We start from the raw sequence: 27,577 nt of genomic DNA, 5'->3' as shown, positions 1-27,577 counted from the left end.
AAGGTAAAAACCAGTTCATTAGGAAGGCTTTGAGCATGAAGAGCATAAGGATGAATAAACTTGAAGGCTGAGTTCTCTTCACAGATTAGGATTGTTTCTTGCTGCTACTCAGCTGAAAGAATTCCTGCACTTCCTTGGAAACGCGCATTTACTTCTTCATTCTTTGCTCATATTGCAAGCTCACACAATAAGAACACATAGAATTTGTCCTACAATAAATACTTGGTAGAAGTTCTTTCTGAATGTCACTCCAACATGAAGCCTAAAGAAGTTCCCTAATTCAGTTTTACTTCCCTTTATGTGAAATGAAAACAAGAAGCTCCACAAAAAGCAAAGCAAGAGAGTAGCCAGTGGGAAATGAAAACAAGTATCTTCTGAATTAAGATAAAACTTGTGCACAAAGGACCGTATGATCATGAAAGAAGTTTTCATCCTTCTGCATATGGGTTTGGTCTTCAGTGTCCATGCCATTCGAGGTGAGTTTTAAATTTATATTCACTTTTAGCCTTCCATTATTGACTTTCTTTTCGTATCTGTCTCCTTCTTTCAGCTAATGCTTTTCCTCACTTTCTGCTTGCTCTTTTGCTTCCTTCTGCCACCATCTTCTGTGCTGTAGGAGAACAGGCATCTTGATGAAAACCAGTATGTAGCACATACGTGTGCAGACAAATGAGTTGTAGGTTAGTGGCATGGGCAGGTGAAATACTGGACAAATGGATGAGATGAGCAAGCTGACTGGTTAATGAGTGAATAGGAAGGAAGAATAGAGCCTGATAGTTAATGAAAAAATAGGAAAATGAAAGACTGCATGATTCCGATGGTAGTGTACAGGAGTAGATACAAGCAGACAGACAAAAGATGGGTGTGTGTGAGGGCTACCAACAACAACATCCAGATGACCTCATTTTCTTCTTGTGGAATTGCTGACAGATAAAGAGACCATCTGCCATATCCATTGCTTGTGTTTCTGAGTTTAATGTCTTTCCTTTTCTGATGAAATGAGAGCTACTTTTTTTTTCTTCTCTTCCCTTCCCTTCCCTTCCCTTCCCTTCCCTTCCCTTCCCTTCCCTTCCCTTCCCTTCCCTTCCCTTCCCTTCCCTAGTATGGAAGCTGGAAATGGGAAGTATCTCCTTGGATCACCCAGTGCACTATGTCTACATCAAGACTAAGCCTGTACCCACACTAAACATGTCAGAATAAAAGTGTTGTCAGAAGGTGTGCCTCATGGACATCTGCCTTTTCCAAGACAGATGCCAACGCCTGATGTCCGCAGTAGCTGCGGGATTTATGCTGCCCGGCCCAGAATCAATTGCAGGACATTTCCCTTTGAGATGTCTGAGGGAAAATGTATTACAGTGTAGGTCAGACTGGTCTCTTGGCATTCCGTGTCTTAGCCTTACATTCAGACCATCCCTTTCTATGTAGGATGCTCCGTTTTCTGGTTATGCAAGGAATGCCACAGAACTTACTTTGCAGTGGTTTTCAGTAGAAGATCAAAGTAAGGTCCCTCTTATGCCTGCTAACTAAGACACCATCATACTTTTCTGATGTTTTTTTGACTGTAAAAAGCCGCTCAACCAAACTGGTAGTTGTTCTCATCAAGAAAAATTGAGAGAGCTCATTCATGTTTGCACACTGACATCTCTGTCATCTGAAGGTCATATCCCAATAATGCAGCATAGATATTACCTTTAGAGAAAATAAAGAAGAAGAAGAAAGCAACTTGCTTCATAGTGAATGTACCAGGGGTGGCCTGGATTTTCCCACTTCACAGTTGTGAGGTTAAAAAAAAAGTTATCCCTGACGGGAGGTCTGGCCATTTCTGTGCCATAAATCTAGTTCCAAAAAATTAGTTTGAGCATTATTCTGAGTCATAAGAAGATTCTTCCCAGAGCGTCTCACTTTTAAATACACCTTTCTAGTGTCATAACCTTTACTAGGAGGTTAGCGGCAAAGAAGTCCCATATGCCTGCTGACCACGGTACCTACCAATCCCTGGGAACAATCAGTGTTTGAAAAGGAATACCTTGGCTAGAATTATGTGCCTTGCAGGCACAAAGGTCTCACTTCATTGTTGTTACTTGTAGCTTGGTTTGGACACTTGCATATTGTGGAGATGTGCAGAATGGGCCACAAACCTGTGCATGTTTGCACCAAGAGTCATTCTCTGGTGTCATGAGGAGAGTACTGTCATCAGTGCCTTCCCCGTTCTGCTGGCAGAATCACTGTACCTTCTGCTATCTCTCACTATTTACATTTGTAATCACCGCATCTTTTTTTACCTGAATTATTTTCTCAGAGAGTATCCCCATGAAGAGCTTGAGCTGCTACAACAACTACAACTCACAGCTGACCTGCACATGGATGGAGCATTCAGAGGCTCATGCCCTCGTTGGTATGATTCTTTACCAAAGGGATAATATTATAATGTAAGTACCTGAAATGTGCTGTGCTGGATAAGAGCCCAAAGGGAAAAAGTCCACAGCTTGGAATCCTGGGGACCAGCAGTCAGGTTTTCAGAAAGCATCATCACCTCTTTCAGTCACTGGGTTAAAGGAAAACCTGTACATGCTTCTGAGGCCTCTTCTAGGAAGGGAGGAATGAATAGTGGTGTTATTTTTATCACCTTTACAATTCTTTTCCCATAATTTTACTGTGGGATCATAGATGTGAAATAAATTGGGGCATATAGGTTGCTATTAATGGAGTGGAGAAGATGGTGTCAGAACAAGTGTAAGCCTGAGTGTTGTTTATAAATCTAAAAGGGAGGAGACATTCCCCCTCTTATTTTGCCCATTTGGGAGCATCACTGAGAGCATGGTTTTGATCACTTCTGAGAAACATGTCTAGATTGTGTGTTTGTGAGATAGAGAACACTGGTGAGTTCATCTGTGCTATCACTTTTCCTCCCAGATATACTGGTCTGTTCGTGACAGTATCTCTCCGTTACATCTTTTGAAAAGGGAACTGAGTCACCAGACTGGATCAATTGTGAGGATAAGAAAGGACAGAGAGGCAGGAATAGTCAAGGGAAAGGGGAAGACAGAGATGGAAAGCTGAGAAGAAAATGAATTAGAGTCTGTGAACACAGGAAAGAAAGGAAAGAGAAAGAACTGTTGATTTTAGTATAAAGAAGAAAGAATTAACAGACCTAAAAGCAGCTAAAATCACTGGAAGGTCTTTGGAATAGGACCTTGAAGCTAATGCTTCTGGGAAAAGATTATATAAAATTACTTGGACCTTTGGAGGATTCTCTGGAACATTGTTACGTGATGGAGTGTGTGGATCACACAGGAAACATGACTGAAGTGATCTGATCAGACAAGAGGTACTTAGTGTGGACAGTCATGCAGCTGAAACCAAAACAGTCAATAATTTAACCAGGTCAGCTCATAGGTGAAGAATAGTTGACTAAATCCCAAACTGTAAAGCAATGCTCGTGAGTAGATAGAAATATCTTCAGGACTTCTCAACCCTTGGGCTGACTCTTGTTTAAGGGTATGCACATGTATGGTCAGTATCACTCATACTTCAGGAATATCCCCATTTTCCTTGCTCATACCAAACTTTTAAAAATAGCAATAGTGCTGAATAATGCTTGCTGACACATAGTTGGCTAGGAGACTCCATCCCGTCCTGGAAGACAGCATTTGGCCTTAGATATTCACAACTTAGTATTTCTCATTTGAACTGGAACAATATAATATACTAGGCATGAAGCCAATAGCACAAACAAAATTCCAGAGGGTACAAAAAGAAGCAACACATCTCTCCGGCAGCTCAGGCTACTGCAAGCACACAAAGCTTATAATCTCCTGTCTAGTTTAAAATATTGTTTCTAATTTTCATGATGCTCCTTGGCCTGGAGAAAGGCTATATAAAAGGATGATTAACATTCTGGATGAAATCTTTAATGAATACGTAAGGTCCCTTGGCAGAACAGAACTACTAAGGATACAGAAGTACATTTTGGTTGGAGAATTTTTGTTACGTGTCTTTGTGGGACTGCAAAATTAATGTCTTCAAGAAGCTAAGGATCACCAGAAACTTTACTGCCTTTCATTCTGAGTAAAAGGTGCATTTCCATGACATTATATTTCATCATACTGTGTTTCTCACATAAAAAATATGAGATTAGGTAGAATTAAGCTAAAAACTAACAAAAATAGACTGGTACCAAAATATAACATCCTGCTGCACAGATTTGAAATGGGAAGGCATTTGACAAAAGCCTGGTTTTAAAGATGCTTGTCATATTAACTGATGCAAAACAGGACTAATTATATAGTAAGGAGAGGATATAAGTGCCCGAGTAAATTGTAACAACAGAATGGGATGGAAATGGTTTCAGGCATTTAATTTTGCATCAACTATAGGACTCCAAATCAGATCTTTATGGGTCACTTTCTCCATACACAGGGAGAACAAGGAGATGCTTTGCAAACGCCAGACAAAAAATTACTTACATGAGGCTGCAGACTCCCATGTGCACTGGGTTTGTCACCTCACCACAGAAAATTTTGGAATAGGGGTAAATGATATTTACAGCTTCAAACCTAACAAGATGCTTCAAGCGGAACTAAACATTGATCTTCTCCAAAATGGTAAGGATTAAATTCCAAATTCTCATTTTCCAGTGAATGTTAGGGATCTTTGAGAATGTATTTGCTGTTCAGTCTGGAAGTGAAACCCAAATCCATTGTGAAAACTGCCAGAGAGTTCCCCATTGAGAGGATGGGGCAGGGAGGGGAGAGGGCAAGTTTCTGGCAGGAGCTGGAACTGGAAGGGGGACTCTAGCAGGAGCTACTTAGTGTGGCAGGGATAAGATACTTGGAAAATGGGGAAGCTTACCTAGGAGGTTTCTTCCCCTCTTCATGTTCCTGTCCCCACTATCTCCTCTCATGGGTTGTACCTTCACCTTCCAGTTCAGACCCTCCCGCCTCAAAACCTCACAGTCACCTTGGTGAGATCAGGAGACTTCTTGCTGACCTGGAAAGCAGCTGATGGAAGCCAAGGGCTGGGCAATGCCCTGGAGTATGAAGTCACTTACAAGCGGGAGTGGGAATCCTGGAAGGTAAGAGCAGAGGAGACGGGCTGTCCTGGTTTGGGCTGCACCCTTTTGGGCAGTGGAGACCCTGTGGTAAATGTTGTGCAAATGAGTGGCCTTTCTGTTCTCAGGGACTATGAGGAGAAGGCGACAAATGTTGTTTCGGGTGTGGTGGAAGGGGCTCTCTTCCTGTTTGCAAGTGACTTGCCCAGTGAAATACCATTTGCTCTGAACTGAATGCAAAGATCCGTTCTTCACTGAAAAAAAAGCACTGTGCTTGGGTTTTGAGTTGGAGTTGATTGTGCCCTGAATGCCTCCAAGTCCCCAATTTCCTCCCTCCTCACTCTCTCCCTCCTTTCCCCCAACAACAGAAGGCTTCCTCGCTCTTACTCTCCAACACCACAAGTTGCCATCTCCACCACAAGACCCTTGTCCCGGGGAGCAGCTACGTTGCCCGCGTGCGAGCCAGACCGGGGTGGGCCAGTGGCTTCTCTGGTCCGTACAGCGAGTGGAGCACGGAGGTGTCATGGGAGACCCCTGAAGGTAGCGTGGGACGGAGTGGGTCCGTGCAGGTGCGGAGGCACTGGCTGACAAGCCAGACCTTTCCTCTCACTTAGCTTGCTCTCATCTTCTCTGAAGGTGGCCTTCAGCCCAGGAACCTTCGCTGCCTCTTCAATGGTGCAGATCGTCTGAGGTGCAGCTGGGAAGTGAAGAAAGCCATCACCACCTCTGTCCTCTTTGGTTTGTTCTTCAGGGCCACTCCGGCATCAGCGTACGTGCTCTGCCCATGGCAGCATGCCTGCACCTCTCCCATGGAGCTTCCGCTCTGTCCCATTCCTTCTGACCTCAGCTCAACCTCTTTTTCTCCCTTCAGAGAAGAAGAGTGCTCTCCTGTGCATGAGGAGCCTTTGCTCCATGTCCCGTATGTGGTCCAGAGCTGTGAGATCCCTGTTAACAACTCCAGCAGTCAGAGCCAGTACTATGTGTCTGTCCGGGCCAAGACGGAGGAGAAACTGATTGAAGCCTACAAGAACAGTGAGTTGCTGTGTTGTGTCTTACTTCTCGTGTTTGTTTCTTGGCGAGAAGCCTGTGTGGACAAGTGGGGCTGAGGACAGTGGTGGTGAGGAAAAGTGGGTGGGAAGAGAAAGAGACCAGGACTGATGAAGAAAAGAACTGGATGCTGTGTCAGGTCAGAGGTCTAGGAGAGGTAGCATGTAGGTGTGGAGCTCCTCAGTGGCACTTTTTACTCTGAGGAAGGTGGCAGCAGTGGAAACTGTGCAGAAATCTGGGTTGTGACCCAGAGCTTCTCTGTGAGCAATTGTCACCCTGCTGACTTCTCTGTGATTGACCTTTATGATTGTCCCAGGTGACAGGGAGCTGTGGGGAGAGGTGTTTGTGGGGAGTGTGTCACTATGTGATTTCTCAGGAAGCCAGTGGAGCTCTTGCGGGTTTGTGCAGTGACCCCTGGAGCACTGGATGATGTAGGATTCCTCTGCTGAGTGAGGTCCATCAGGTGGATCATCTCTGCCTGCATGTATTTGGAGGTACTGGTACTACATTTCACAGACTAAAGGTGGGACATCTCCTGTAGTGGGTGAAAATACGAGGTAGTAGCCCCAAGAGAGCTGAAAATCTCTGGAAATGTGTTGGACCAGTAAGGATGTTTCAAATATTGCTTTATTGCCTTTCTGTACACAGGGATTACTGTCAATATTAATGGATATGGATTTTCTGTTATTTAATGTGTCTACTGGTTTATTGTATTTGACTAGAAAATGCAGATGCAGAGAATTAAGAAGTGTTAAAAAGCTGAGACTTCTTACATTGTATAAAACAACATGGTTTTTAGTCTCTGGAAACTATTCACAGAGGTGAAAGGGAGTGCTGGACCAGTATGTTGATAAGCACTCTAAGATATTCTGTGTGTTCCAGTTAAGGTGCGGCCACCTACAAATGTGTCAGTGACAGTGACAGAGAACCAAGAGTATGAACTGAAGTGGATAAAACAGACTTTGGGTTATAGCTTCATAAAACAGAGATACCAAGTTGAGTACTGGAAAAATGACCAATACGAAAAGGTAAGTCTTAGAAAGTGCAGGAGTCCGGGATTTCTCTTTGCTGGGCAAATTGGAAAGACAGTTCATCTTGTCTTCATCAATTGTGCTTCTTTCTTCTCCCTAGACTCCCCAGAAGTTAAATATCAGCAATGATGAACCTCCCTTCATCTTCACCCTGCAGATGCTGGCACCATCTACAGAATATAGGGGGAAAATGCGTGCAAGGGTGAATACGCCTCTGGATTATGAGGGGCCTTGGAGTGAATGGAGTGAGGAGTTCACCTGGAAAACTGAGAATGGTATTTTCTGTGCAGGCTACTTCTCTAAGGTTTTGTGGACTGTTAATGGCTGAAATGCCTCGATAGAAAAATACATTCTCTCAGCTGGAATTGAAATTCAGTCCAGCCTTGAGCTAGCTGGGGTCGCTTAACAAGGTAGCTGTCCTGTCTGCACCCTTGCAGTACAGCAGCAATGCTAATGAAGGAGGTGAGCAGGAATTTTTTTTTTTCTTTCCTGCTTCCCTTTGCAAGGTGAATGCAACCAACAGTAAATCAAGCAAAGATCCTGCGCAAAAGATCATCCTTGTTTCCTGACTGCACTGCTGTCACTGACTGAAGAGCCCGAGACTGCAAAAAGACAGAATATAAGACTTATCTTTTATATTTGCAGAGTGTATAAAACACACAGTAGAGTCTACTGTGTGTTAAAAAACTTCACGTTTTTGCTGTTTCTGTACTTAGAGGCAGAATGTCTGCTATCATATGGTCTTCTGTCCAAATTAATATGATCTTCCATGATTGGTCCTGAGGAGGCTTGTAGTGGTAAGACAGTAGGCAATTTTTGGTGACTGTATTCAGGAAGAAATTGGTATGTTGATAATGATCAGTTATGGCCATTAGCAGAGGAAGCTCTAAGAAAATCTCTGAAACCCTGTCTCTTCAGGACTGCACAGAGTAAGGCAGGCCTAAGATGCCTGAAGCCATGCCTGTTGTTCATGGTGGAGTAAGGAACCTAGCCATTTTTTTATTAGCATAAATTGTTTATTGTGATGTCAGTAAAAAATAAAAAAGGATCAGTAAGTAAACAATGAACTCCTTTGGTCAGTAAGCTGTTCAGGCCATGTTTGGTCTCCCCCACTTTGGAGGGTTTCCCAACAGTTTGAAGGCCTCATGATCCTGTCCTGTGACATGCCACCTACATTTCCCTGATCTGCTTACAGGAAGAGTGACCCAAGCGCAAAACCTGTTACGGGAAGCAGCCACTCTGCAGGTGGATACCGATTTCTCTTTTCTCTGTTTCAGTTCTGCCACCAGTCCTTCTCCCAGTGATGCTCCCAGCTCTCATCATCATCTTGCTAATAGTTGCTTATTGCAGCTATAAGTATTTCCTCAGGTAGGCCTGCATTGTGCCTGGGAGGTTTAGCAGCGTGTTGGCCTTGTGGGTGGCATAAAGGCTGAGGCACTTCTTGTCCCCCATGAGAGAGAGGTCCATGTGGAGATGAGCCTTGGTGTGCAACGGGCAGCCTTGTGTGTGCCTGTGCAAGGGTGTGAGTTGGGTGGTGGCATGCCAGGGCCTTGGTGGTGCCTCGTCGTGCGTGGCAGTGCGGTGTATGGGGCGCAGCCTTTTTGGGTTGCAGCCAGGCTGAGAAGCAAATCTTGACAACTCTGTGTTGTTGTTACAGGAAGAAGCAAATGTGGGAGGAAAAGATCCCGAACCCCAGCAAGAGTCTCCTGATCCAGAGCTACCAGGGGGTAAGAGGGAACTGTACCTTGAAGGGTTCATTATTTCTCTCTCTTTTTCAGGGCTTCCTGTAATCTTAAGAGCTCTTCTTGTCTCCTAGTCCACAATGAACAGATATCTGCATTAGTCTATGCTTTATTTTTAGAAGTTCTGGTCACATTCAACATAACTGTGTTCTTATATGTATACTAGTAGACTTTGTGTTGTGTTTGTCAGCATCACTGTGATTTAAAATCAAGCTAGAAATTTTTCAGTACTTTAAAATTTTATCTGACTGAAATAATCTAGTGTCATTAGGAAACTTTATCAGCTGGTGCTTTCATTCGTCACCAGATAGTAATCAACACTAATTCAGAGCTTTTTAGAATGGGGTGGTAGCCCTATTAGAGAAACTTTATTTTAAGGAACTGGATTTTCTGGAATAAATGTTACCACATGCCTATCTGTTAGCAGGGCAAGCATTCTTTATTGGAAATCGAGGAACACACTTAGACAGCATTTGGTCAAAACTGTCTGAATAGAACATCTCTTCCTTATTCCTCCCTTCCAAAAAAACCCCAGGATCTGGAAAGGGTAGCATAGGCATCTGTAGATCTTGTTTATCCTAAGTTTTGTAAACATCCCAGTAATTCTGTTTCTCTGGTCAGCTGGTACAGAAGGATGGTCATTATAGCCCTATGGGTGAAATATTGCCCAGAGTGTCCTCATATGGTGCTGGAAAGAGTAGACACTGCACAAAGCAGTAGTGTTGATGTTTACTCTGGTAGGAACCTGCAGCATGTCTATGAGCTCTTTAAGCGAGCAGCTCCTGTCCCCTATGCTATGTAAATTTAGCATAGCATAGCATAGCATAGCATAGCATAGCATAGCGTACTGTAGCATTAGAATAGAATAGAATAGAATAGAATAGAATAGAATAGAATAGAATAGAATAGAATAGAATAGAATAGAATAGAATAGAATAGAATAGAATAGAATAGAATAGAATAGTTCAGTTGGAAGGGATCTATAATGATCATCTACTCCAACTGCCTGACCACTTCAGGGCTGACCAAAAATTAGAGCATATTATTAAGGGCATTGTCCAAATGCCTCTTAAACACTGACAGGGATGGGGCATTGACCACCTCTCTGGGAAGCCTGTTTCAGTGTTTGACCACCCTCTCAGTAAAGAAATGCTTCCTAATGTCCAGCCTAAACCTCCCCTGGTGCAGCTTTGAACCATTCCTACACATCCTATCACTGGATACCAGGGAGAAGAGATTGGCACCTCCCTCTCCAATTCCCCTCCTCAGGAAGCGGTAGAGAGCAATGAGATCACCCCTCATCCTCTTTCTCCAAACTAGGTAAACACAAAATCCTTAGCCTCTCCTTACAGGACAATCCTTTCAGCCCTTTCACCAGATTTGTTGCCCTCCTCTGGGCATGTTCAAGTACCTTAAAATCCTTAAATTATGAAGCCCAGAACTGCATACAGTATTCACGGTGAGGCCACTCCATTGCTAAATACAGTGGGATAATCACCTCTTTTGACCAGCTGGTGATACTGTGTTTGGTGCACCCTGGGATGTGGTTTGCCCTCATGGCTGCCAGGGCACACTGCTGACTCCTATTGAACCTGCTGTTGACCAGCACCCTCAGACTCCTTTCTGCAGGGCTGCTCTCCAGCCGCTTCTCTCCCAAATTATACCTGTGCCCAGCGTTACTCTGTTCCAGGTGCAGAATCTGGCATTTAGACTTCTCAAATTTCATTCTGTTGGTGATTGTCCAATGTTCCAATCTATCTAGATCCCTCTGCAAGGCCTTCTGTTGCTCGAGAGACAAACCTCAGAGTTTGGTATCATCTACAAACTCGCTAATGGTGCCTTCAACTCCTGCATCAAGATCACTGATAAAAATGTTGAACTGGCCCTAGAATTGAGCTCTGAGGTACACCACTGGTGAACTGGTCACCAGCAGATGTAGCCCCATTCACTATAACCCTTTGAGATCTGCCCTTCAGCCAGTTCTTCACACAGCACACTCTGTACCTGCTCATCTCACAGCTGGACAACTTGTACAGAAGGATGCTGTGAGGGACAGTATTAAAAGCATTACTAAAATTAAAAAAACCCTTCATCCACTGCCTTCCCTTCATTCACTAGATAAGTGATCTTATCAAAGAAGAATATAAAATAGGACTTTCCCTTTGTGAACCCATGTTGACTGTGCCTGATGATTGCATTGTTCTTTAAAAGCCTTTCAATAGCACCCAGTATGATCCTCTCCAGAAATTTTTCAGGAACTGAGGTTATACTAACAGGTCTGTAGTTTCCTGGGTCTTCCCTCATGCATTTCTTGTAAATTGCAATAACATTGGCTAGCTTCCAGGCAGCAGGAACCTCCCCAGACTCTCAGGACCTTTGGTAGATGAACAAGAGGGGTTCTGCTATAGCATCCACTTGCTCCTTCAGTACTCTGGGATGAATCCCCTCAGGCCTCGTGGACTTATGAACATTCAGCTGATACAGCTGGTCCCTTACAAATTCAGCGTCCACAAAGGCAAAATCACTGTTCTTGCACTCATGGTCCTCCAACTCAGAAGACCAGGCAGCCCAAGGTCTATCAGTAGTGTTAAAAACTGAGGCAAAAACTGCCTTGAATGCCTCTGCTTTTTCTTCATCCCTATAAGTCAGGTGACCATCATCAACAAGTATTGTTCTGATGTTTTCTTTAGGCCTTCTCTTGCTATTAACGTACTTAAAAAAGCCCTTCTTGTTGTCCGATACAACACTAGCCATTGTCAATTCTAATTGAGCTTTGGCCTTTTGTGTCTTCTCCCTGCATATACGAACCACAGTTCTGTAATCTTCCTTCAAAGCCTGACCTTGCTTCCAGAGATCATACCATTTCTTTTTCCTCTTGAGCTCCAGAAGGAGTTCCCTGTTCAGCCAAGCTGGTTGTGTGCCCTGCTTGCTTGACTTACAACACAATGGAATTGCCTGCTCTGGTGCTTTTAAAAGGTGGTTCTTAGAAACTGACCATCACTTGTGGACTCCCAAGTCCTCCAAAGCAGATTCCCAGGGGACACTGCTAAGTAGCTCCCTGAATAACTTAATGTTTGCTCCCTTGAAATCTAGGGTAGCAACTCTGCTGTCCTTTTTTCTCGTTACTCTGAAAATTTTAAACATAATCATTTCATGATCACTGTGGCAAACAGAGCCACCTACTATCACATCTCCCATGAGTCATTGTCTATTTACATAGCATAGCATAGCATAGCATAGCATAGCATAGCATAGCGTACTGTAGCATAGGAATAGAATAGAATAGAATAGAATAGAATAGAATAGAATAGAATAGAATAGAATAGAATAGAATAGAATAGAATAGAATAGAATAGAATAGAATAGAATAGTTCAGTTGGAAGGGATCTATAATGATCATCTACTCCAACTGCCTGACCACTTCAGGGCTGACCAAAAATTAGAGCATATTATTAAGGGCATTGTCCAAATGCCTCTTAAACACTGACAGGGATGGGGCATTGACCACCTCTCTGGGAAGCCTGTTTCAGTGTTTGACCACCCTCTCAGTAAAGAAATGCTTCCTAATGTCCAGCCTAAACCTCCCCTGGTGCAGCTTTGAACCATTCCTACACATCCTATCACTGGATACCAGGGAGAAGAGATTGGCACCTCCCTCTCCAATTCCCCTCCTCAGGAAGCGGTAGAGAGCAATGAGATCACCCCTCATCCTCTTTCTCCAAACTAGGTAAACACAAAATCCTTAGCCTCTCCTTACAGGACAATCCTTTCAGCCCTTTCACCAGATTTGTTGCCCTCCTCTGGGCATGTTCAAGTACCTTAAAATCCTTAAATTATGAAGCCCAGAACTGCATACAGTATTCACGGTGAGGCCACACCATTGCTAAATACAGTGGGATAATCACCTCTTTTGACCAGCTGGTGATACTGTGTTTGGTGCACCCTGGGATGTGGTTTGCCCTCATGGCTGCCAGGGCACACTGCTGACTCCTATTGAACCTGCTGTTGACCAGCACCCTCAGACTCCTTTCTGCAGGGCTGCTCTCCAGCCGCTTCTCTCCCAAATTATACCTGTGCCCGGCGTTACTCTGTTCCAGGTGCAGAATCTGGCATTTAGACTTCTCAAATTTCATTCTGTTGGTGATTGTCCAATGTTCCAATCTATCTAGATCCCTCTGCAAGGCCTTCTGTTGCTCGAGAGACAAACCTCAGAGTTTGGTATCATCTACAAACTCGCTAATGGTGCCTTCAACTCCTGCATCAAGATCACTGATAAAAATGTTGAACTGGCCCTAGAATTGAGCTCTGAGGTACACCACTGGTGAACTGGTCACCAGCAGATGTAGCCCCATTCACTATAACCCTTTGAGATCTGCCCTTCAGCCAGTTCTTCACACAGCACACTCTGTACCTGCTCATCTCACAGCTGGACAACTTGTACAGAAGGATGCTGTGAGGGACAGTATTAAAAGCATTACTAAAATTAAAAAAACCCTTCATCCACTGCCTTCCCTTCATTCACTAGATAAGTGATCTTATCAAAGAAGAATATAAAATAGGACTTTCCCTTTGTGAACCCATGTTGACTGTGCCTGATGATTGCATTGTTCTTTAAAAGCCTTTCAATAGCACCCAGTATGATCCTCTCCAGAAATTTTTCAGGAACTGAGGTTATACTAACAGGTCTGTAGTTTCCTGGGTCTTCCCTCATGCATTTCTTGTAAATTGCAATAACATTGGCTAGCTTCCAGGCAGCAGGAACCTCCCCAGACTCTCAGGACCTTTGGTAGATGAACAAGAGGGGTTCTGCTATAGCATCCACTTGCTCCTTCAGTACTCTGGGATGAATCCCCTCAGGCCTCGTGGACTTATGAACATTCAGCTGATACAGCTGGTCCCTTACAAATTCAGCGTCCACAAAGGCAAAATCACTGTTCTTGCACTCATGGTCCTCCAACTCAGAAGACCAGGCAGCCCAAGGTCTATCAGTAGTGTTAAAAACTGAGGCAAAAACTGCCTTGAATGCCTCTGCTTTTTCTTCATCCCTATAAGTCAGGTGACCATCATCAACAAGTATTGTTCTGATGTTTTCTTTAGGCCTTCTCTTGCTATTAACGTACTTAAAAAAGCCCTTCTTGTTGTCCGATACAACACTAGCCATTGTCAATTCTAATTGAGCTTTGGCCTTTTGTGTCTTCTCCCTGCATATACGAACCACAGTTCTGTAATCTTCCTTCAAAGCCTGACCTTGCTTCCAGAGATCATACCATTTCTTTTTCCTCTTGAGCTCCAGAAGGAGTTCCCTGTTCAGCCAAGCTGGTTGTGTGCCCTGCTTGCTTGACTTACAACACAATGGAATTGCCTGCTCTGGTGCTTTTAAAAGGTGGTTCTTAGAAACTGACCATCACTTGTGGACTCCCAAGTCCTCCAAAGCAGATTCCCAGGGGACACTGCTAAGTAGCTCCCTGAATAACTTAATGTTTGCTCCCTTGAAATCTAGGGTAGCAACTCTGCTGTCCTTTTTTCTCGTTACTCTGAAAATTTTAAACATAATCATTTCATGATCACTGTGGCAAACAGAGCCACCTACTATCACATCTCCCATGAGTCATTGTCTATTTACAAATAGCAAGTCTAGGAGGGCATCTTTCCTAGTTGGCTCACTCAGTACTTGTAGTTAGGTCAGTGGTAAGGCAATATGGGTCTGAAGTAACTGTCTTCTGGAGAACAGAACACACCTTCGAGTCATACTAGTGAAGTTGTATCCCTATTGCCAGATGCTGTAGGCTCTCCTATTCATTTTCTTTGTTCACGAGGAATGTATGGTTCTTGATTCTACTGCCAGTGAGACACTGCTTTTTCATTTTCAGAAAGTACCTTTAGGAAACTGGTCAACAAGTAGCCTGCTGGACTTCAACAAATACAACCTATCAGAGAAGATGGAGCAGGCTAGCTTCCTTCAAGTTGTGGACAGGTGAGTGAACAGCATATTAGACCGACACTGTGGATGATAATCTCAAAGAGTTCCTTAAGTCATGTCAAGATATAATAAAATGTTCTGTCACTAAAAAGCCTATACAAGTTGCTTTTGAGGAAGAGCTAAATTGTTTTGCTGTCTGGGTTAGCCTGCTTCTCCACATAAGACTTTTTCTAACCCTATGGGTAGCTGCGTGTGTTTTCAAGTAAGCTTGTTTTGTATTTATTGTTTACCACAATAATATGTCTCATAAGCAACTTTTAATTTTCCCACATTCAGGCAGACGAAGACTTTGGCAGCGTCCCCTGAAGGGCAGGCTAAAAAGGCAGATGTTTCCCCTGTTGCACTGGACCTACAAAACTCATACCATGCTTTAAATGAGCCAGAGCATGCCCCAGTTGTCTGCTCAAGTCAGATTGCTGGTCATTTCTTTCCTATTTCAAGGAGAAACAGTGTTGGTGGAAGTATTGCTTCCCAGACAGCAATTCCTTGCTTTGCTTTCAATGGTCCATACTTGTACAGCCCAGTGATGTCCTCGCAGCCTGATATGCATCAGACCCTGGAAGCGGACCCAGTGGGAGTCCGTGAGAAATCAGTCTCCCTTCAGTATGTGACCCTCCCAAAGGAAGACTGTCCCCAGGCTCCACTAAGGCAAGGACAGCCAGGGGCAGGTCCTTCACAGACCTTTCAGCTCCCAGATCAGAAGGAAGTGATGCAGCACCTCGATGATGAGAAAGAATTCTCACTGGTCCCACCAGCCTGTGGGAAAGGCAAGAATGAGAGAACAGAAGAGCAGAAATCTCCAAAGGCTCTCAGCTGTACCAGGTCTCCTCAGCAGTGCCCCTTGGAGTACATCACCACAGAGAGCCTGTTACTGCCATCAGCCAACGACTCTAACCATCTGCCACTTGTCACTGCTGGGGAGTCACCTTGTGACTCACAGGAGCCCCAGCCACCCAGAGACCACTCTTGCCATGAGTTTTCTCCTGGGAAAACTGGTGTCACAGTCCCAGTTTCAGGTCAAGCACCAACCTCTTCTCCTGAATTGCACCTGGATACATTTGGAGACTATCTTACTGTCCCTTTAGGTCTCCATGGACATTCAGAACCCGCAAAGATTTCTTTGCCTGTCTTACAGAAGGGAAATGATCTTCTTAGAAAGCAGCCTTTGTCAGAGGGTAACTTGGTGGTGTTAAACCCTGACAGCACTGAGCCAATTTTCCTTTGCCAGGTTGGTGACTATTGCTTCCACAGCCTAAAATCCAGTGTGAAGATGGATATTAGTCAGGAAGACCACGAAGTCAAGAAACTTTCTGAAGGCAAGACAACACCTGGGAAGCCTGTATCTGATGACGAAGCCATCACTGGCAAGCAAAAGGAGGCATCAAAAATGCAGGCTATTCAGCTTTTCAAAAACCTGAAATCAGATGATTACTTTTCCTGGCAGCAATCTTTGAGGATCGCAGAAATCTGTTAAATGGGCAAATATTAATGAATACCAAAGCTAGAGGTAACTGAAAAAGGTTGAACTGCCTGAAGAAATTGAAAACTCAAACCTAGGAACAAATAAACGCCAGTTCCCTTTTCCAGCTTCCAGTCCAACATATTGAAAGACTTGCAGTAGCTCAATATCCTTCTCAATGGCCTTCACAGATTTGGCATGAAAGACAATCCAAACATTGCCCTTTGCTGTTTTTCAAACTTTTTGGCTTATCCACAAAGAACAGTTTAGACCCCTCATGGTCCTGTGACAGATCACAGTCATTTTGCAATAATACCAGATCACTTGAGGCAAAACTTGTGGCAGGAAATGCAGACTTAACAGCATGAAATGCTATCAGAAGACGACAGGCTTGTAAACCCTGGAAAGAAAACTTATATTCTTAAGAGCAATTTTATTGAACTTCTGCATGTATGTAAAATAGATCTAAGAATCACCAAGGAGCTTTCGTATCTCTACCTTTCCACTACTGGCATGAAATATGTATTGTCTAAGGTGAAAAAAACCCCATACAGTAATAGAAGTATAAATGAAAAATGAGAAAAACATGTTGAAGTCCAGGAAACCTTTGTTAATGTTAAGGTGCAGTGTATCACAGTGTATTCTGTTGGTAAGAAGGAAACATTACTGGGATACATAAACTAGGCTGTAGAGAGCTATGGGGAAGAAGACATATTAGTTAATGAAAACCCAAGGACTCGTAAGGTACAGAGAGAGGAAGGGAGTGGGGCAGGTAATAGAAAATGACAGGCAAGAAATGTGAAGGTGCACAAGCCTGTTTCTGCTGGGGTTTTTCTGTTTCTAAGGGTTAAAGTACTATCTGAATTTCTTTTAAGTTCATTGGCTGTTTATGCATGATATAATGAATCTTAACTATGTAATTTATTCTTAGTGGCTTTTTTTTTTCCCCTGAGTAATAAACTGTTTTGAGAAAGAGGAGCCGGTTTCCCCCATTTCTGCTATACAGAAAGTGATGCAAGGTAAGAGCATTTGTTCAGAGCTGCCACTCTGTGATCAGTAAAAGTCTTTGGTTTCAGACCTGAAGGTGAGCTTACATTCGAAAAAAACATGCTTCTTTTTTCAAATATAAAATCTGTACTAACAAAAAATATTATTTCTTCCTATAAAGCTTTTCTTTCATACGTTAAGAGTATTGCAGTTAAAATAACATTACTATTAGCTCATCTGATCAGGCCTCAAAAAATTCTGTGGGTTTAGCTATGTCACCTGTGAGATAGGATGTTTTCTCCTGACTTTGCTATATCTGACAGAGATAATGAGAAGGAGGTTTGTGTTTGTGCCAGCTGATTCCTCCTGCTGGGTTAATGGGACAGTGCTGATTCAGAAAATGAAGTGAAATGCATTGTTTTTTTCAGAATTTAAATCCTTATAAATATCATTTTAAATCTGAAAGGTGTGCAAATTCAATTTGGTGTTCTTGACATCAAAAGCCAGGCAGTTGCAGCCACTGATAGAGAATATTAATGAATACTTTAAAAGATTTTCAATTTAGTCCTTTCCTAATCAATGCATTTTTTTGTTAGTCTCTTCTTTGACCATTTAGAGTAGCACAAACAATTTCTTCCAGGCTGTATGATTGTCCTCTATCTAGGTGTGTACTAAAAGGAGATGTTCAAATTGATATGCAAATTTGGTATCTGTATTCACATCTTAGATATGCACCACGTCACTGGGCCTTGAATTGCTGTGGTTTTAATAACTGTTGTGGTTTAGGCCAAATTGGCTACTGGGGATGTGCGGCACCTCTGATGGGACTGACAGTCGCTCCCTGCTACCCCTCTTCAAAGAGAGAGGCAGAGGAGGGAAAAAGAGACTTATGAGTCTAGAAGGAACTAAACTACTTTAATGGAATATTAATAATAAAATAATAAGAAAATAACAAAATATATACAAAACCATATCAAGGTCCCAGGATGATGACCACAACACCGGCTGGCACTGGGGAAGTCCCAGACTGGACTCAGTGATGGACGGGAACTGGATTCTGGACTTGGATTCAGGATTGGGATCAAAGGCAGATGAACAGAGTCCTCAGACGTGGGCCATTGAAGAAAAAGGGCTGACCCTTTGATCCCTCAGCTTTTATACTGAGCATGAGGCAGATGGGATGGAATACCCTGTTGGTCAGTTTTGGGTCACCTGTCCTGTCTGCTCCTCCCCACAGGTGGGACCCCTTTACGCTTTTCTGCTTCTGACGCTCCAATGGGGCAAATAACAACGTTAGCTGGCCTTAGGTGTTATAGCAATAAGGTTAAGGAGGAGCCTCTCTGCGTACCATGCCTGGGCATCAGCTATAAACATAGGTCTTATCATTCTGAGAGCAAATAGTATCTGCACAATAAGCTGTTAATTTCAGTAGTTAGAAGAGGCCCAGCTAACAAGCAAAGTTACTGAACAAAATCGGTCCTGTTTTACCTCAAACCAGGACAATAACCAAGAAGAACAGTGAGTTGGAGAACTTTTATTCAGTGCAGTGACTTTGGGATGAAGCTCATTTGCATTGTGATCAATACTCTAAGAGCTATCTGTTCCTCCTCTCCTTCTGCACTTCACCGGGCATTTGCAGAGGCTGCTTTTGGAGACAGGATTTATCGATACAAGAACATTTGATATGATCCCACAGAGCAGATATGACCTGAAGATCACTTCAGGAACCTGGAACTTGCAGAGTAACATGCCATTGTCAGGCTAGGGAAGCTGAATAGTGGTTTTCTTTTGCGACTATAGCAATTGTTCTAGGGCAGAACGAGTTTCTGCTCTAGGGACTCGCTACTCAATATCCACCTAAGCATCATTAAATAAAACATATAATGAACATGGGAAGCAGGGGTCACAACCTATGGCTCTGCTGTGCCGTGGAATCCACTCCTTAGTGGGTTACAGAACCAAAGCTTCCATAAACTTAATCTGTTGCTGATCTTATGAATCTTCCATTCTCTTCTGCATGAGGTCCAGCTTCAGTGGGGGTGGTAAAAAGCATTTTACAATCCTGTAACCTGGTGATTCAAGACTTAGGAGCTGTTGTGAGTCCCAGGTCTTCAACTTTCTGATCATTAGCTTGAGCCACACAGCTGTGCAAAAGGAGGTTGCTGCTACCTTCCCCAGTGCTAAGTACTGATATGCAGGAGAGGAATCATCATTGTGATGATTCAGGAGCCAGCTATGACATGGTCCTCTCTGTGGGGCTTCCCACTAAGTAGTTCCAGCCCCTCAGGCTGTATATCTGAGTGATGATTCACCAATGTTTCCTATATAGTAAAAAAAGGAGAGGTAGGCATCTCAATACTGTAAATTACATTTTGCAACTCTATTTACATTGAATATGCAGTTATGAAATCATTGCAGCCCTTTCCTTACTGTATGCTCAAACATCCAAGATTCTGCCTGTGTTTTAACAGCAGGCATTTTTGGTTCTTTGCTCTGAAGTAATCAGTTTATTATTCCCTTATCATGATCTTCCTCAACCAAAACCATATTGCCTGAATTTGCATGAGATTAGGGTAGTAAGTATATTGTGACCTCAATTGTTCTAATCAAGATCCATGCTGAACTAGCCTGTTGTTCTGTTTCTGCTACCCTGGGGGTTGTCTTTTATGTAAGGGAGGAAAATGAGGCTGAATGGTTTGCTAGAAAAGGAAGCCTGCAGTGGAAAGCCCTCCAAGGCCTCAAGGAACAATAGCCGGAAAATTTCTGACAATGCTGTGTCTGTGCAGGGTAACGAAAAACAATCCCAACCCATCCTGCCAGTCCCTGTGCAGTTTCTTGTTCATGCAGTCAAACACATTCGTACACACAATCTTATTCCCATACAACTCCCATGAATGATCTCTGCCTCTTCTCCTCAGTCCCCACATGCTCCCTCTGCTCTCACTACAGAGCTGAAATTTCCCCGCGTGTCATGTTCTGTATGTGGGGAATAAATAGCACAATGACTTCATGCCTGTTTTGGACCATTTTAAGTTCTTCCAAGTGGCTGCCAGGATTCTGGGTGCTCCAACCTTGATCCTAACAACTCATATTACACAATGGATGTTTCACCATGGTGTTAGGTGGGTGGACCCAGACTCATCTGCAAACTTGCTCAACATGTGCCAGTGTTAGGTCAAAAGCTTTGTAGATTCAATGTGTCCTTTCGAGTTTGTTGGTAGTGGAGCATATGATCCTCATTGTTAAAGGCTAATTTGTTTGTCTAGAAAAGTAGATGTAAAACTATCTGAAACAGCTTTTCAGCCTGGAGAAGAGAAGGCTCCAGGGAGATCTTATTGTGGCCTTCCAGTACCTATAGGGGGCCTACAGGAGAGCTGGGGAAGAACTTCTTACTAGGGCATGTAGTGATAGGATGAGGGGGAATGGCTTTAAACTGGAAGAGGGCAGGTTTAGATTAAACAATAGGAAGAAATTTTTCACTTTGAGGGTGGTAAGGCAGTGGAACAGGTTGCCCAGAGAGGCTGTTGAGGCCCCATCCCTGGAGGTGTTCAAGGCCAGGCTGGACGTGGCCTTAGGCAACCTGGTCTAGTGGGAGGTGTCCCTGCCTATGGCAGGGGGGTTGGAACTCGATGATCTTCAAGGTCCCTTCCAACCTAAACCATTCTATGATTCTATTCTCTTTTTAAACATTTTTAACTCCTTGTTCACACCATGCACATACATTGCAAACTTTTGAGATTAATACTTTTGCATCTGCTGTGGCCTTGCAGTGTGTTTCTAACCCGTTTGTTCTTCTGCTGCATTCGGAGGTACACAGGGTGTTGACGTAAATTTTCAAGTTTTTTCATTCACTGCAGATTCATGATGGATTCATGATGCTGTTTCAGCATCAAAAGACACCCTTTTTTCCCCTTCTGCTTGCAGCAGAGGCTGTAATATAGGAACATAAGACTAACACGTTGGGTCTAAACAGTCATTCCATCTTGTCCAGTATTCTGCCTCTGCCAATATTTGCAGTGGATGCTTAAAGCCAGGGTGTAGAATACATGGAAAAGTATACAGTAAATAATTAAATCCTTAACCAATATGTTTACCTGGTATCTGGCCCAGAGCCTTCCTGAGTTGAAGGTTACATCTAAGCTGTTGCAGATAATACATACTTAACAGCTCTGGCCTGTAGAAATTCAACTAATCCCTTTCTAAAACCACTTAATTTTTGGCTTCATAATGTCTGATAGTAAAACATTAGTCATTTTTTTTATAAATAAAAACATTCAAACAAGAAAATGCCCATATTTTCCTTGACTCATTTTGTGCCAGTTGTGTAAGTTGCTCCTTTGTTCTTGTTCTAGGAGAACGGATAAACTATCATTCCTTATTCGCCATCTCCTGTTTGAGATGCTAGAAGCTTCTGTCAAATCATCTCTCAGTTGTTTCTTTTTCCAAGCTGAAGAACTCCATAGTAATTAGTCCCTCTTCCTATAGATCCCGTATTTCTGATAACACTTCTGTACTTTTTCTGTTTCTACAGAGTATTCTACAGTACTCCTTCAGAGACGAGATGACAAGAACTGAGTATGGTATTCAAGAAATATGTTATTTAGCCAGTCCATGATAATTGGACTCTCCCATTACTATTATTATTTGCCTGCCCTCACAGGTTCTTTGATCTTGTTGTATAGTTAGAATTATTTTTTTGTCACATTAATTTCTACGTATTTATTAACACTGAATTGATTAATTGGCTGGGAGCAGCCCTGCAGAGAAGGGCTTGGAGATAATGGTGGATGAAAAACTAGATTGAGCCAGCAATGTGAGCTTGCAGCCCAGAAAGCCAACCGTATCCTGGGCTGCATCAACAGAAGCATGGCCAGCAGGGCGAGGGGGGTGATTCTGCCCCTCTGCTCCACTCTTGTGAGACCCCACCTGAGTACTGCATCCAGCTCTGGAATCCTGAGCACAGGGAAGACGTGGATCTGTTGGAGTGGGTCCAGAGGTAGGCCGCAAAACTGATCGGATGGGTGGAGCACCTCTCCTGTGAAGTAAGGCTGAGACGGCTGGGGTTGTTCAGCCTGGAGAAGAGAAGGCTCTGGGGAGACCTTATTTCAGCCTTTCAATATATAAAAGGGGGCTTGTAAGAAAGATGGAGAAAGACTTTTTACCAAGACTTGAAGTAACAGGACAAGGGGCAATAGTTTTAAACTGAAAGAGGATAGGTTTAGATTGGATATAAGGAAGAAATTTTTTATAATGAGGCTGGTGAGACATGGAAACTGGCTGCCCAGAGAAGTTGTGGATGCCCCATCATTGGAAGTGTTCAAAGTCAGGCTAGAGGGGGCTTTGAGCAAGCTGATCTAGTGAAAGGTGTCACTGCCCATAGCGGGGGGTTTGGACCCTTCCAACCCAAACCGTTCTATGAATCTATGGTTCTATGATTCTAATTTTATAACCCATTTATACCTAATAACTTAGCATTCTGTCCATTATCATTAGATTGGAGTACCCTAGACAAAATTTTGTCTCAGTCACCCAGGTCTCTCATCACTCAGTCTTCCATATAATTTATAATTATGTTGAATTACGGGAGAACTCAAAGCTTTCCTCCAATATGAAACTAACCATTAATTTCTCTCATTTGTTTTTTGTCTTTAAGTGACTTTAATCTACATTACCACTTTCCTTTCATCTCTTGTTTCTTGGAACCACATTTTTGAGGGACTTCATCAAGCTCTTTAGACATATAGGTATAATACACTAATTGGATAACCCTGTATCTGTTTGCTTTCTGGAGTTCTTCCAAGAACTCAACTAGTTTTATGAGGCATGACTACTCTCTACAAAAGCTATGTTAACTCTTCTCCAGAACATTTCTCTCTATTATTTCTCTTTTTCATTACAGTTTGTATCACCTATCCTGTACAAAAGCCAGTCTCATTGGTCAGAAGTTCCCTGGATTCTTCTCTGAGTTCTCCTCAAAAACTTGCATTTGGTACTTCTTTTTCTCTGATACTGCGGCCTGTTAAAGCCTTTGATTATCTACTACAATTATTTGTTCGGCAATTGAATTTTTAAGTTCCTTTACAGATTTTATTGCAAGAAAGCAATTGAGTGAGAATGTAGGTTATGCAAGGCTTGTAAAGAAAGTAATTATGTTTTATTAAACTGAAAGATCTAACTGGAAAAGATCATTATAAGTTATAATTTTTTGCTATATGTATTGCCTCATTTACTTTTTCGGAACATTAAGGCTACAATAACCCTACCTTTATAGTGTGGGTAGACTTACAAAAGGCCTAAGTTCACTTTTGAGTTTTTAAATGATTCTTTCAACAGCCCCTTTGGCACTGCAAACATTTGAACCTTTTAATAGCTTCTTGGGCTTATTTTTGCAAGTCTTGTTTTTTTTGTGTATGCCCTTAAAACATTATTGTAGCAACTTTGTGTCTTTTGTTGTTTCAACTTGTACTAGGTCTTGTATATTATTCAGGATTAAATAAGTTTGTTTCTTTTCTTGTGAGTGCTTTCACAAATAGCTCCGAGAAGCAATCACTCATAGTGATAGAATGAAATTCTGCAGCCCTTGAAATTCTGTAGTACAACACAACTGTTGACACATACTCTGTTTGATACTATTCTTTCTTTAGCATTAATGTGTAAATGCAAACTATTCTTCCTGTACAAAATGTATATTTATGTATCAGTGTTCCACTGAATATCTTCTTTTCTTCAAACTTCCATAATGCGTATTACATTTGGGTTGTTTGTTTTTTTAAAGGCATTTGCCAATTGTTCTGCCATTTAAACCATACTTTAAAAGTATTTGTATAGACATATTTGGGCATTTGTCTTGATTTGGTTGCATGGTTTTATACACTCCGCTTACCTGTGTTATTGTTTTTCCTTGGTTTTTTCTTACCTTCTATTCTATCTATTTTTCTAAGTCGTAGGCTTTCTGTGAGTTCAGACCGCACAGATATATCAATCTGAACAATTTTCTTTCCACACCTGGCACAATTTCCTTAGTTTTCATTTTAAAATTGCCTCATAGCGGTTTTAATCTTAAATGTCAGCAGCACTGATTCTGTTTTGATTAGGTGAAATCCATCTCATATAAACTTAATCTGCTTCAAAAATTTACCAGATACTAATAAATATAATCCCCTTTTCCCTGCACAGTTTAATCAATCATGCGCTGAGCCTCTGCTATCTGACACAGTGTATAAAACCAGTGAAGAATAGGACTATGTAGGATTGCATTTTTAGCCTCTCGCCTGCTGTTTCTTTGTTGGTAGTATGCATATGGGCCATAACCATTAGGTCTGTTTTAGCACTTACCAAGAGAATGTCTCTATTCCTCGTGGTACGTGCCATCTTTTCAACTGCATGCATTTTTCTAGTAAAATGTTTGTCCATGTTTTTACTTACTTGATCATGATCTTAATTTTATTAGAAATGAAGGAAATATTTTCCTTTTTCTGCTCCTGAAGGGAGCCCATCCTACTTAAGACACCTATAAGCCTTTGCTGCAGATGCTACCTGTTGAGAAACTCATGACACAGTGTTGGCTAGAGTTCATGTTACCCAGGACCACTTTTTGGGAGGTGACCTTCTCCTGGAGATGAAGACTAGATCCAGCAGATGAGGTCCACTCAGCCCACAAAGGGATACTAGCTACTGTAATATCAATCTGTGATATCACATTCCAGACAGAAATTCCACTGAGTACAAGAGAGGCTATGGATGGCCTATACAGGCATGACAAGACCCACACAGTGTCTAAAGTACTATTTGGCTTCGTCCCCATGTCCTGTCTTGGAGCTGAAACGCTTGGCTTGTCCATCCATTCAGTCAAGTTATATCTCCCTTTGGGATAAAAGATTTTAACTGATTAACAAATGGCCTTTTGGTGTCTTGTCAATTCACGATTCTGTGTTTCCTGAAAGGATTAATTAAAGTCTTTCTGGTCAAACAGCCCATCCCAGTAATCCTGAAGAAATTACCACTGAATTTATGGCAATCTGCTCACTGCTTTTTTATATATACCCATGAAAGTGGCTTTCACTATGGCTCAGTGTGATAAATGACTTAGTCCCAAATTGGGTTGCAATTTAAGTTTACAATTTATTAAATGAATAAATGCAAGCAAACAGCGCTGGGTGTGCCGGGAGCCTCTGCTCTACCAAGACGCACACCGTACAGTTCCTGTTTCTGGTTTATATCCTTTCTGCTAATACACATTCTTGAAAAGGTGGGTCTATGCGAATAAATTCCAGGAGTAGGCTTATCTCTTTCTGTGCATGCCCTCGGGGTCTTCTTGGCTCCCGTCTGGTGGTCTGGTGGTCTTCCTGGCTGCCTTCAGGATTACCCCAGATTCCACATATGCGCATGGCCTTCCTCGGCTCACCCTTAGGGTGACTCCAGATTTTTATGGCTTGACACCATACGGTTAACAGCAAAACCGGTCCAAACTAGCACACAAGTATGTCTTTTACAAAAAGCTAAAACTATATACATTAACCACTTCATTTCTCTTACGCCTGCGGTTATACAAGGGTATATAAGACAGAAAGTCACATTTCACCACGCGGCTCTAGCATTAGTCCATATTGACACGAATCAGGTGAACACATTTCACACTCAGCAAACAGAGCAGGAGAAATCCAGGATTTTAGACTCATACCTGGTCTTTTTACCAGAAGAGGTTTTTTTGAACCTCTACCCTAAGTTGCTGCTAAATGTTGTTACTGGATTTCACTTCAGATAGGGAATTAACATGCTAGTTAACTCCCTTTGTGAGGCCTTTAGAAAGAAAGACATCACTTCACAGCCTGATTATCTAGACCAAGGTTCCTCTCAGCTTTCTGAAGCCAAAGCTCTTCAAGGCCTTTGTAGCATAGGTATGTCTTGGCATGGTGATTTCTCTGTGAACTAATAAGGTAACTGCCGGTGTCAGACCCTGCTATGATACTGGCCTGGTGAGTTTGCTATCACTGATCAGGTCACACTCCACACAAGCTCAAGTTAGTGTAGCAGTTTTGCTGAAGAGGCATGCCTCAGTCCCATCCAAGGGAACTTTAATCTCACATTCACAAAGCATTGCTCTGTTGCAGAAGCACTCCATCTGATAGGTGGAGCCTTCGTGTCTAGGGATGCCAAAACCTTATTGGAGTAAATTAAGTGAGAGGAGTAACAGAATACTGCTTGGAATCACACACACTGTGAGTGTGCTTAACAAGCAGGAAAAGAACAAAAAGCAATTACTGATGAATGACTGAAGTTTCAAGAGACATAGTGTATGGGTATTCACCACCAATCCTCATTTTTCTCCACTGAGACCTCTGCATGGAAGTGGGATAATTTTTCTGCCTATTAAGAAGAAACCAAAGGGATAAACATACACCACTTTTTTATCTGTGAAAGAAGCATGAAGAGAAGCAGAGTGCATCTGTGCCCTTTGGGAACTGTGAAGACAAAAAGTCTCCATTCTCAAGCGCATGTCCATACGCTGTGTGCAATGTTCACTTTTACAGCATATCCTCAAAAGTATTGCCAAGTAGCTTTCCTGTGTTCTTCCTCGCTTTAGCTTACTCTGCTTTTCTTTTAGCTCTTTAAAATTTTCTCTAATGCACTTCTAGCTGCTACTGATTCATAAGACATTGTGTATGCTGTGGAGAATATAATCCAAAGTTGCCCAGACTCTGCTGCTTTCAATTGATAAAGGTACTGCCCAAAACTATAGTAGTCTTTGCACAGAGACTGCAGTCTAGGTTAGAGAAAGCAGTAAGAAACTTCACTGCCTCTCACTTCATTAGATGTCACCACTCCTTTTCCTTTTTTTCCTAAGATTAAAAAGAAGATCTAAATATGTGTTAAATTACACTGTGTCCATTTGAGTGTATTTTCCTTACTTCTACTGATGCAGAGTGATATTATCACTTAAATTAAGGTATGTAATCAGAGTGTGGCTTGAATTTTAATCCTGTAACAGTGTGGGTTTGGTTTAAGTAGAATCCACACTTCTAGTGCTACTAGGTGGAGACAGTTTTATACAGGTCAGGCTTAGCAACAGCAATGTGTCTTTAGGACAACATTCACAACGTAAACTAATGTTTTATTTAATGACCATTTAACTTTATGGCAATGAATTTTCCTTTCAGAAAACATTGCACACAAGGAGAATGATGATTTAAAGGACAGGTTTTGAGTGCAGATCAACAGAAAAGAGAACAAGCAGCAAAGTTCAGCCTCTGTTAAGAGATCGTTACTTTGTATTTGCGGAAA

General features: G+C 42.4%; 1 protein-coding gene across 1 annotated transcript; it reads left to right on the top strand.

Annotated features, from left to right (window-relative positions):
* The first annotated feature begins 409 nt into the window (after nucleotides 1–409).
* LOC104283652 (cytokine receptor common subunit beta-like) lies at nucleotides 410–16,324 on the top strand. The gene is made up of 13 exons (XM_009881857.1): nucleotides 410–476; nucleotides 2,300–2,429; nucleotides 4,420–4,604; nucleotides 4,926–5,074; nucleotides 5,419–5,590; nucleotides 5,687–5,819; nucleotides 5,922–6,082; nucleotides 6,980–7,125; nucleotides 7,229–7,403; nucleotides 8,406–8,496; nucleotides 8,786–8,855; nucleotides 14,741–14,844; nucleotides 15,127–16,324. Exons 1-13 carry the CDS (start codon nucleotides 410–412, stop codon nucleotides 16,322–16,324), a joined length of 2,781 nt encoding a protein of 926 aa, XP_009880159.1.
* The last annotated feature ends 11,253 nt before the right edge of the window (nucleotides 16,325–27,577 follow it).

Source organism: Charadrius vociferus, unplaced genomic scaffold, assembly GCF_000708025.1.
Source record: "Charadrius vociferus isolate BGI_N301 unplaced genomic scaffold, ASM70802v2 scaffold413, whole genome shotgun sequence".
NCBI lineage: Eukaryota > Metazoa > Chordata > Aves > Charadriiformes > Charadriidae > Charadrius > Charadrius vociferus.
This window is presented reverse-complemented; position numbering and strand designations above follow the sequence as displayed.

Coding starts and splice junctions, on each gene's coding strand:
- LOC104283652 (XM_009881857.1), top strand. CDS start 410: ATGATCATGAAAGAAGTTTTCATCCTTCTGCATATGGGTTTGGTCTTC. Junction 5,075..5,418: donor GGGAGTGGGAATCCTGGAAG/GTAAGAGCAGAG, acceptor CCCCAACAACAG/AAGGCTTCCTCGCTCTTACT. Junction 5,820..5,921: donor AGGGCCACTCCGGCATCAGC/GTACGTGCTCTG, acceptor TTCTCCCTTCAG/AGAAGAAGAGTGCTCTCCTG.